We start from the raw sequence: 12,149 nt of genomic DNA, 5'->3' as shown, positions 1-12,149 counted from the left end.
AAAAAGAGAAGGCTGAGAGGGGACTTGGTAGCAGCTTACTGCTACATCAGGAGAATACATCAAGGGTTTGGCGAACAACTGTTTACCAGGGCACCCTTGGGGAAAACCAGGAGTAATGGGCACAAACTCCTGGAAGACCATTTCAGGCTTAACACTAGGAAAAACTTCTTCACAGTTAGGGTGTCCAGACTGTGGAATAAACTCCCTCCAGAGGTGGTATATTCACCTACCCTAGGAATCTTCAAGAGAAGACTGAATGGTCACCTGACCCCAGTTGTCTTTCCTGCCTAGCGCAGGGGCACTGGTCCCAACGATCTTGTGAGGTCCCTTTCAGCCCCTTGCAGTCTGTGAATCTATGAACCCATCACTAGTACTAACAGCTGAGTCTTATTTATTAAATTGAAAGCCAGACAAAAGAGAACTCCTAGATTCGGCATCTCTATAACAAGTCTTTTCTCACACAGCTTGCCTGCAAATTATTCTGGAACATACTTGGAAATACTTCAAAAGGAAATGTTTCAGGCAGGGGACATACGTTTGCCAGTGTGCCATTACTGTTTCAAACTACTTTAGCCTTACTCTCAGCAATTCTCCTGCTCCTCCCTTCACAGGGATGGAAGGTAAAGGAGAGGGGAGAGCCCCGAGCAGAGTGGAAATCATGGGTGGAGGGATGATAGGGATCCCCCAAGCCTCTCCTCTCCCCCTCACAGACAAGGAGCTGAGAAGTTTGGGGATGGATTGGGTCCCAGATCCTATATGCTGTCCCCATACACATGTAACCAAAAGTGACATGCTCCTAAACAGGTATCCAGGTTGTAGCCCTACAGAACTTCATTTCAAGAGATGCTATTTTGAAGTGTTTCAGCCACTTCTGCAACATTTTTCTGCAACAGGCAACACAGACGTGGATACTCCACCCCTCCCCAATCACTCTTCGCCATGCAAGCAGCACAGTCCCCCTTCTCCCCAAGCATGCAGCCCCCCCACCCGACCCCACCCCTGCTCCTGACCACATGCACCACACAGGCAGCCTGGTTCCCTGCTGTCACATGTGCAGCCCCTTTACCCTGTCCCAGTTGCACACATTCTGGGCAAGCCCACCTGTCCACCCCCGACATAGTCAATGAGACCCAAGGGTGCAGTTTTCTTGTTGGTTTACTCCTGTTGTGGGGGAGACAGGAGGGAGGAAAGCAGGCCAGTACTTAGGTAACTGACCTTATCTTCATGTCACACAGGGGCTGTGAGTTATTGCCCAGAAATGAATTAACTTCCATATCAATCCCCTGAAGTTTCCCCTGTACAGCATAGCATATTCACTTTCCTGGTGTAGGAAGCAGCAAAAAAGCAAGTGGGGGGGAGGGGAGGAGAAGTCCGAGAATTAAAGAGAAAACAGAGAGATGAGTTCAAAGTTGCACCAACCAATTGAGGGCTCATAGGCTCCAAGCACTTTCCAATGCCCATTACTGACATAAAGATTGCCGCATTTATATAATGTGGACAATCAATGAGTCGCAAGTACCAGGTTTCCTCTACTGTAGCACTAACCTACTGTATTCTAAATGGTCACAAAATCAGACTGGTTGTGCACTTCAGCCAGAGGTCAACTGCTCACTGAAGTATGGGATTTAAAACGGAAGTCAAGTCCTGCAGTATGACATTTGCTTTTTTGAGTAAATGTGAAGGGGTGTGTGTGTGTGTGTATGTGGGGAGGGGAGATAGAGATGGATTTAACATTTATTAGCCAAAATAGTAAGCCATTCAGCTCAGTTGATGGAATAATGTATAAACCAAAGGTTATTTTACACTGCTCTTCCTATTATACCACATCAATCTGCAGCTTGAGAAAAGCTCAGGGCTAAGAATGAAATGCTTGTTTTTAAGAGATTGCAGACTTAGTATCTAAACACAGGACACTCTATCTTACATGCTAATGGCTAAGTGAGAATTTTTATTGTATCCTAGGAGTAGACAGTTACTTGACACTTTACATTGCTCTTATATGAAATAACTGGTCAGTCACGTGCTCCAGAAATGTAATATGCTCTCCAGTAGGGAACCCCCAAAAGTCCTTAGACATGCAGAACTTCTATTGACTCTGATGAAACAAGCTATGCAGCATCACACAGAAGCAGCAAAGGCTCATTTTTCACTTCGACACTGTTTAGTACCAGAAAATTGCCCCATCTCAGCAGAGTTCAGGAGTTTGGGGAGAAAGCAGAGGAAGAAAATTGGTTTCATTCAGTACAATGTCACTAAATGCAGGATAAACAACAAATTCCTCCATAATCTGAAGTACTTAAAACAATTATCTGCAATACTCCTGGATTATGAAGACATTATGTAAAGGTGCCAAATTACAATGGCAAGTCTTCAAAATCTGGAGGATCCAACATTACTAGAAAAAAATGACATTAGTAATACCTTGGTGATATTCTGCATAAGGATGAAGTCAATACGTACCAAATACAAGCAGCCTGGAGTTTTGTTGCAGAGAACAAGTCAGCTGTCTACTGAGCAACATCGAAGCCATTTTTCCTTTTCTTTATTCAAAAGGACTCAAACTCGACAGAGCTCCTTTTTCTGGCTGATGTTCTGAAAAAAAAGAAAAAAAAACATACCAAAAATGTATCTACAGCCTGTGGACAGTGCCATCACAATCACCACCACACGTCTTCCAAGCTTTCTCCTTTCATTTGCTGCTGGAGGCCAAGAGGAAACCAAGGATTGAAACAGGAGGTCTCACTAGGTCCTGTCAAAGCAAATTACTGTATCTGTACCTCTTATCTCTAACAAGGCCTAAGAGTCCCGTGGATACCATTTCCTAAATCTTCCATCCTAAATCAGCCACAGGGTTCACAGGCAACTTTGTGAAAGCAACATGAAATGAGGTGAACAGTACACAAGGTCACTGGGAAAGAGAGGAAGGTTTTTCCTTACCCCCACAAAATTTATCATTACCTAGCTTTTATCTAGGAGCCTTTCATCCATACATATCAAGGCACTTCAAAGGAAGCAAGTAGCAATATCCCCATTTTTTAGATGGGAAAACTGCAGCACAATGAGGGTAACTTAAGTGTCCAAGATACTCAACAAATCAAAAGCAAAACCAGCAAAAAACAATAGGTCTCCAGAGTCTTAGTCCAGTACTCTAACCACTGGACTATGCTACCTGCTTGTAGTAGTTCCAGTTCATGTTGGCCACTTCCAAATTGTGCCCCTTGTGCTTCCAGGAATTACAAATACCCAGAAGGTTCAAGATCTCACTTAAGATACTCTGTGGCACAGAAGATCAGCTGTCATTTTAATTTCTCTTTCTTTCTGCTTTGATGTACATAGGGTGGGGTAGCATAAATAAGGAATATAAAAACTGCTATATCAACAGTTCCCAAGGAAATCTTCTATTTAGATTCATTATAGTTTATGGGAAGTTCTGATTCTCCCTCCCCAGCTTCCATTTGGCTTCATATTGTAAATAGTATGCAGAGACTTTCTGCAAACAGAAGGGGCTTCAAACCTAGAAAATGGCAGAGGTATTAGGAAGTAACAGGAAACAAATCATCTTAAAAGATTTAGTTGCTCCTCCATATAACTCCAAGATCAGTCAATATGATGGGTCACAATTATGTCAAAGCCAAGGCTTTTGTGCTTGAGTAACAAAGAGGAGAAACTAGAATCTAAATGACCCTGGGTGATGAAGACTTGGACCATATAACAGCCTTAATCTGAATCACCTGGCAAAATTGGGGGAAAGGTCTGGCCGGGAGTCTGGAACAGAGATAACAAGTCTGTTAATTCAGCATTTGAGTAGGAGTTGCAGTTAAATTTTATTCTTAAACCTACAACCTTGCAAGCTCCACTCAGGGCAGCAAAGGCCCCTTTTTTTTTTATGTACTGACATGACACGTGGTTGGTTTCTGTGCTGACATCTACCTCCTCTTATATTTCCTTCCTAATTGCTTGCAATTACTACAATACAGATTAAGTGTGCAAGCCAAAGCTAACATTGTTCTTGTCCTGTACAGTTTTTCTGGGTTAAATACAGACAGTCAAAAAGCCCCAGGCTGAATTGATTCAGTCTTCACAGGTTAATCTAAGCTGCACAGACTGAACCAATAAGCAAGTGAACAGACATTCACTTTTGACTCTGGAAATGCAGCCACATGTCTGCGGTGATGCAGGCCAGAAGCCAGGGGGTGCTAGAGAACATCCTTGCTTGGCTGGAGCAGACAGCTTGGGCCGTTCAACAAACCAATTTAACTAAATCAGTTAAGTCTGATACTACATCCATCCAGATTTATCTTACACCGATTTTGGCCATTTTGAAAGCAATTTATGTGCACTGAACTTCTTTTGTGTTACAGATTTAAACCAGATTCTGATCACTTACACCAGTTTGTGTGTAATTTCTGTCCCTAGCCCTGAAGAACATCCCTAAATTTCATGGAATGAAATAGGTTGTCTAAACTTCATTTATTCTACATTACCAAGGCATTCTGCATTTTTGCTTACATCATTTCTGTATCACTAATCAAAATTTTGAACAAATGTTTATGATTGAGAAGCTGCTCATCTATTGTTGCTAGGTTGAAAATGCATCTTAACAAGCGTGAAAAGGCCAGAAGTTTGATTTCCATTTTACCTTTCGCTATGATGGCATTTACTTCCCTTTACACTTCAGTGAATTTTTTGCCAGTTCCAAGAAGCCCATGCTAATCTGAGCCTATTAATTCAAAAACAGGATTACATTGGTGGAAAGAAAAGCTCCTTAAGTCTTCTAAAACATCAGCTTGCCACTTTGTTTCACTTAGATTCCACGTAGTTCAATTTAAAATCAAATGTTTCGAAGACTTCCAAGGCAAGCACACATTTGCACAATATTTACTGCGTATTTTGAAAAAGTGAGTCTCTTTATATATTTTGAATAAGGAACTTAATAAGGGTGGACATCCTGTATGTAGAAATCAGAGTTGCTCCACTGAAAACACAAGATTCATTTAATTTGATCCCCTTTACTCCTGTTAGTGTTTCCAATCACAGTTCCTCTTCACTTCCTTCAAAGAAGCTAGACCCTAACAAAGACTTAAGTGCAGGTTTAATGTCACATGATGACTAGACGCATTAATTTCAGTGAGACTACACACAGAGTACCTAGTTAAGCACAAGCTATTGGGGCCATTATACACTGGTTTCATTGCATGGGCTCTAGGGCTGTGTCACTCTAGTGAGAAGCTGTTTATAGGGCCAAAGAGCCATGGCCCTTCCTATTTCAACACTGATTAACAAGCCTGTTGAGAACTATATTAGTTCTTTAATGCCATAATAACAGCACACCTCGTCTATGTTTTCTTCGCAAGATGGTGTCTCAAGAGCATATCTGGAAAATTAATAAAATGGTACTTGGCCACCATTTCTGCAATGATGGCATATAATGTAGCAATGTACTTTTACCCATAGCAGACTCCTGGAACTAAAATTTACTGTGCCTTCTTGCCTGGCTCCATTCAGGGCAGTTCCTTTTGGCATCTTTTGCAGATGAGATGACTCTGCATGTCCAAACCAGAGAGACCCTGGCTTTATTTTTGCTGTCATATCACACTACAGCATCTGTTTTCTGTCCACTGTCACTATTAGGTGATTTTCAGTATTATTTTCCAAACATCTCCCTGCCCCTAGAATCTTCTTTTGCTTTACACTATTTTTGGATTAGCTTTTACTTTTGCTGATGAATCTCAATCTGTAATTTCCTACCTAGACTTTCAGTTGAGTTATAATGTTCATGAAAGGTCTGAAGTTACCTTTTGGAATTATTTTTACTTTTAAGAAGAGCTCCCTGAAAATAACAGAAAATTAAAATTCCAAGATATTTAAACATTCAGTAATTTAGCTTTTCTTTTGCTATTTTCCACCCTGAGACCATAAAAAAACTGGATAATATCACATTGCAGTATAAGAAAACCAGCTTTCTTTTCACTTCCATGAGCCATAGATCCTTTGCAAAAGCCTATACTTTTAACTGATCATGACATTTATTTAAACTTCCACTATTTTTTCACTTTTTCTACCAATCAAATCCTGTCTGCACTTAGCATTTGTCTTCTTTCTCACACAGATAGCTCTAACTGTGCAATCAAAGGCAGAAGGGGTACCACGAACAGGACTCAGGCCATTCTACCATGTCCTTCAAGATAGGGGGTGCAGACATAGTAAATGGGAGAAAAAAACCCAGATTTTAAAACTAGTGACTGTCTAGTAACCAGTCAATATGGACTACTATACCTGACTCAACCACAAGTGACCTATCACAGTGGTTGGCAATCTTTTTAGGCTGTGAATGACCTAGTACAGATCAAAGGTGGACCCTGACACCACCAGTGCTTCTCCCTGCAGCAGCATGAGGTTGGGGGTGGTGACTGCTTCTGAAGCCCCTTGCTGCTGAATGCTGCCAAAGTCTACATCCACAAATCAGATCAAATGGCTCCATGGGCCAGATCTGGCCCACAAACCATAAGTAGCCAACCACTGACCTATCACAAACAGATTTGGCTTGCATACACACAATTAATCTGAGAAAATTCTCCCAGTTTTGCTCTCCTGATAGAGGAATTTACCCAGTACCACATGTATACAGACATTAAAATGCTGAGGCCCTGAAGAGTAGAGAGCTTGCACTGATGATACTATGTACCCCTGTGCACATCTCAGCATGCTCTGCAAACTCCCTTAGTCTGTCTGATAACAGTGCATATAAAAGCCCTGACTGGCTGACCCAGACTGCCCATGGTCAGCTTGCGTTTCCCTGCAGCACAATGTAGGAATTGTGGAGGGGGCATATTATGCTCCCTGCTGGAACAGCAGAGTCCAGCGAGTGACACTCTCTGGTGGGGGATGGGGTGCTGGAGGACTATGTTCTTTTCTGAGAGAAGCCACAGCACATATACACATTTGCTCTGCCAAAAGAAACTCTCCTGTGAGTGATTTAACAGGTTATTTTTCTTTTAGAGGGACCATTTTTATTCTGAGAGAAAAAGACTGAACATCTGTACATTTGTGGTTTCTCCTGGGAGAGCACTGACGTTCCCAGGAAAACTAGGGGTGCACTGATAAAGATTTTTTTGGCCGATACCAATGGCTAATTATTAACCAGCCATATTATCCAATATTAATCTGATAGATGATATGCAGCCTGGCAGCTTGGAAAGCAGCGTCCAGCTGGTAAGTCTGTTGGGAGAAGGAGCATGGGAATGGAAAGGGGTGTATGGGAAGGGGCAGATAGAGGCCTCCACAGTGAGGGAGGGAATAGCACTGGGGTAAAACAAGACCTGCCAGCGACGAAGCCATACTGACTGTCATTCAGAATCCTACCTTCTGCGAGCGTATCGCACATAGACTCCTTGATGAATTTTTTCAGGATTTTCCCTGGTATAGAAGATAGGCTAGTTGGCCTATAGTTGCCTGGGTCCTCTCTCCTCCCCTACTTGAAGATGGGTACAACATTGGCCTTCTTGGAGGCATAGGGGGCATGTACCCCCTGGGTCTGTGCACAGGGTGAGGGCAGGCTGCTTACTGCAAGCTCAGGGCCAGGGGCTGTGCCAGTCTCTTTCTGGTGGGGAGCCTGGGCTGGGGCTCTGCTCTGCTCTGCTCTGGCCAGGCGGGGGCAGAGCAGGCTGTAGTAACACTGGAAGAAGGGGTTATGGGGGGGGGTAAATGGCAAATTTTGGGGTGGCTGTAGCCCACCCCATAGGACCCTTCCCAGCACCACCACATGCCCTGAGTGTAGCCCTTGTTCAGCCCCCCGGCTCTGAGCCTGCAGCAGCTGATCAGTGCTGATCCAATATGGACCAATATATCGATGCACCTCTAAGAGAAACTGAATGTCTGCATGAGGCTCTTGTGTGAGACCGCAAGGGCCTGCTTTTACAAGTAATCAGCAGTATATGCTTGCAGTGCAAATATCTAGCTTGCTCCACAGACTGGATAAATTACTGCACAGTTTGCAAAATCCTCTTTCACCCTGCTAACATAGAAGTTAAGTCTGTAAGACCTGTCTGCATTCCAGGCTGGAGCTTGCAAGGATCTAGATCAGGGGTGTCCAACCTTTTTGAAGCTGGGGCTGGATCATGAACTTTTTATCACCCAGTGGGCCGGCGAGCCATATTCAAAGACCTCACAGGAAGTGGTATCACATCCCCACCCCCAAACAAAAGTACTTTTGTTTCTCATCGCAGCACCTTGTGCCTCAGAAAACAGCTTGGAGGGCCACATGACAGCCCGCAGGCCATATGTTGGACAAGCCTGATCTAGATACATATGGGCATACAATGAGAGTGACTGTCACTGCTGCCAACTGCAGTCTTCTAGCTCATTATTCCTGTGTGTGTAAAACACAGAAGCCTATTTTAAATTCACAGAGGTAGATTCATCTGGCACTTGAGTCCTCCAATTGAAATCCTCAATTTCCTGTCATGGTGAGGGAGAACCATTCCCTAAGCTCTTGCAAGAGTGGCTCTCCTGGTGTCTTCAACTTCAGAACTTACTTGTGTGCCAGTCCTCGGGCATGCTCCAGTCAGTGTTTTCTGTCCCCTGGAAATCTTAGTAACATTCAAGCTTACTGTTCATTTACTGCCTTCGCAAATGTGAGAGGACTTGAGAGCAAGAACAGGACCTTTTAAATTTTCCTAAATACTGATAACAAGACAGTCCAAAGACCCAAATCCTGCCATTACCTAGGCTGCCCAGGTACAGATAGCACATAATCCAGGTACAGAGCAGGCAGCCACAGCACTTCACTGTGTTGCTCCATCAACAAGCTAAAAATGACAAATGTAAGCATCACCTTCCTCAGACAGCTGTTCCATTTTACACAGCCATATAGTAGTGTCTCTTGCAGATGTGTTTTTTTGGGCAGCTGGTATAACAGACAGCTGTTCAAAAGCTGAGAGGAGAATGATGGGCTGGATTGGTAGGGAGTCTGCACCTTGGCAGCATCATCAGCAGGAAGGAGGCAGGAAGTCTCCAGGATCTCAAGTGCTTGGCCCATCACCCTTTCTGGCACTGCTGATTGGGTACAACAATTACTAGTTGTACCTCTGACCTGAACAAATACATTAAAGAGGAAATCACAAATATTGTTTTGAATAAAACCTGAATTGGCTCAGATCTTAGATTCATTGAAAATTAGGGTTGGAAGGGATCTCAGGAGGTCATCTAGTCTAAGCCCTTGGTCAAAGCAGGACCATCCTCAACTAGACCATCCCAGCCAAAGCTCTGTCTAGCCAGGTCTTAAAAACCTCCAAGGATGGAGCTTCCACCACCTCTCTGGGTAGCCTGTTCCAGTGTTTTACTACCCTCCTAGTAAGAAAATTCTTCCTAATATCTAACCTAAAACTTCCCTTGCTGCAACTTCAGACCATTGCTCCTTGTTCTGTCATCCGCCACCACTGACAACAGTCTAGCTCCATCCTCTTTTGAACCCCCTTCAGGTAATTGAAGGCTACTATTAAATCCCGCCTCAGTCTTCTCTTCTCTAAATTAAATAAGCCCAGGTCCCTCAGCCGTTTCTCATAAGCCACATGCTCCTCCCTTACCATTTCTGTTGCCCTCCGCTGGACTCTCTCTAATTTGTCCACATCCTGTTGGGGGGGAGGGGCGAACAACTGGACACAGTACTCCAGATATGGCCTCACCAGTGCTGAATAGAGGGGAATAATCACTTCCCTTGATCTACTGGCAACAAGTCTACCTATGCAGCCCAGTATGCCATTAGCCTTCTTGGCAACAACAGCAGACTGTTGGCTCATATTCAGTGTATTGTCCACTGTACCCCCAGGTCCTTTTCTGCAGAGCTGCTGCCCAGCCTGTACCGCCCATGCCTGTGCATGGGATTGTTCTGTCCTAAGTGCAGGACTGCACTTGTCCTTTTTGAACCTCATGAGATATATTCTGGCTCAATTCTCCAATTTGTCTAGGTCACTCTGAATCCTAGCCCTCCAGCATATCTACTACTGCCCACAGCTTGGTGTAATCTGCAAACTTGCAGAGATGATCACAAACCCTTTGATTAGCTCTCCGCAGAAATAGGCACAACAATGAACAGCGTACAAAGACATTTACACCAGCATTCCCACTGAAAATAAAATTTCACTGCCCCAGAGACAGGGAAGGGACATGTCATAGAACAATTCTTCCACCCCTCTGGAGGCAGCAGTCCAATGGGGAAGAGATACAGATGGGTCATTATTAGCGTGCCTTTTCCAAACAGATTGCTCATGTGTACACAAACAATTGTTCTGTGAATGCAATTAGACTGACTGTTAAAAATGGAAATAGCCCTTCCATTTTGTTGGCACCTCTCTCCTTTCAAGAGCTAGAAATTGCAGGTAATTGCAAAGCCAGGGTTTCTGAATGGAGCCAAGTATGATACATTTTGTATGGAAAGCTTTCACAATCATCTGTCTTCTGTTGTCTCTTGATCTCCTGACTGCTGCTTGCTCTCCTTTTCTTAATTTCTACTCCCCAACCTGTCAAAGTGTTCCAAGCCTTCCCTGGAGAACATCAGAGGTCTAGGGTGGACTAAAAGCAGGCCTTTCTCCTGGGTGTAGAGTTCACTAACAACTGCATCATGTGACTGAGGTGACAAGTCAATATTTCATTGGGAATATCAAATAACAGAAAAACAGCTCATGAAGAGCCCAGAGACTAAAATATGCCTACAGATTTCAATCAGGGGAAAAAAGCCTCGTTCACCCAGCACTTATCCACTAATGTCTTTTACAGGGTTTATCTGAGCCCGAGTGAGCAAAAGCCTGATGGGTCCCTGCCAGTTACATTAAAGAGTGAAATCTTCAAAAGCACCTGCCATTCAAGGACCTGAAAATAGCCTGCAGTCATTTATCTTTGCCTACTTAGTGAAGCAATTAATATACCTTTCATAGGTATCTATATCAAAAGCTGAGAAATCTGAGTCACTCCCAAATTTGAGATGTTTCTTAGGAATTCAGACACACAACTGCAATCGCTTGAAAAGACGAATGTAAAAATATGGCACCACTTTGGCTAAGATCGGTCAGTTGGTTTAACTCCAATTTAGTCGGCCTCAAAAGTAAAGTTAAGAATTCAATCAGTATGTGCCATGATAATACAAGAGATAGCACTGGTAGGTATTTCTCTTCCAAGAGTTCCTCTGAAGTCAGGCTGCAATTTGTACCTATGTCTATATGTGCACTATTGGTAAGGTCTACATGTTCCTTCAATCAGGGGTCACTCTTCTGCATTGGCCAGGCAATAGAAATCCTAATTAAAATATTACTCTCCTCCGAGTACCTTTTTAAAGTACAAACTGTGCACAAATAAAGAGATTTGAGGGTTTGTTTGTTTTTTTAAACATCACTTCATAGAAGTTTAAAAAACAAAACTCAGTAAACAGAATACTAATTTTCAGAGGTAAAAGCCTCTGAAACACTGAACAATCAGAGCAAAGGGAGCAAAAGTGGAATACTTACAGGTGAAAACCCATTCTCCCCACCCACCACCAACATTTTGAAGATGTTTTTCCTATTCTAGGATAGTTTTCCTATTCTGGGTCAAAACTGAGATTTTTCAAAGATTTTTCTGGAAAAATGAGAGAGAGAGAGATGGAGCACCACACAGTTAATAGCCCAGTGGCTAAGTCGCATGCATGGGATGACTAGTGTCAATTCCCTGTTCTGTTTCATTCAACCCACAAATTTGCACCTCAAACTCCCGTGTCCCAGGTGAGAGCCCTGATCCCAGGCTACTAATTAGTCTGGCGCAACTTCATTTCTGGTTTTGTCCAGAAAATCCATTCTAAAGCTGAGAAGTCTTTTCAAATTCAAGTTTCATCAAAAGTAACCATTATGAAAAAAATATGTTTTTTTTAACAAATAAGCATTTCTCATCGGAACCCAGCTCTCCCTTTCCTTCCAACAAATAAATATACTTTGCTTGAAAATTAGCAGCTCCAGTGACAACCAACAGCTAAGACAAGGCTAGCTCAAACCAACAATGTATAAATACATAGGTATAAGGAAAATGAAATGAAACTGGAACTAGGAAATCTCCTACTAAGGTTCATGTGAGCTGAATTCAAGTAAATGGTGATGGACTCCCAAGACAAACCACAGAATGAAAAC

At 43.1% G+C, this 12,149-nt stretch overlaps 1 protein-coding gene across 4 annotated transcripts in view; it reads right to left on the bottom strand.

Moving 5' to 3' along the window:
• Positions 1 to 12,149, bottom strand: part of ABAT (4-aminobutyrate aminotransferase) — a 140,205-nt gene that overhangs the window by 93,843 nt on the left and 34,213 nt on the right. For all 4 annotated transcript variants that reach the window (XM_006277138.4, XM_059716558.1, XM_019494760.1 and 1 more), the window contains exon 2: positions 2,461 to 2,592. In XM_006277138.4, the coding sequence (XP_006277200.1) occupies positions 2,461 to 2,530 (70 nt within the window). In that variant the 5' untranslated portion in view covers positions 2,531 to 2,592. The remainder of the gene's footprint in view (positions 1 to 2,460; positions 2,593 to 12,149) is intronic.

The sequence above is a fragment of the Alligator mississippiensis genome, chromosome 13 (assembly GCF_030867095.1).
Source record: "Alligator mississippiensis isolate rAllMis1 chromosome 13, rAllMis1, whole genome shotgun sequence".
Taxonomy (NCBI): domain Eukaryota; kingdom Metazoa; phylum Chordata; order Crocodylia; family Alligatoridae; genus Alligator; species Alligator mississippiensis.
Note: the sequence above shows the minus strand (reverse complement) of the source record. Positions and strands in the feature narration are given on the sequence as shown.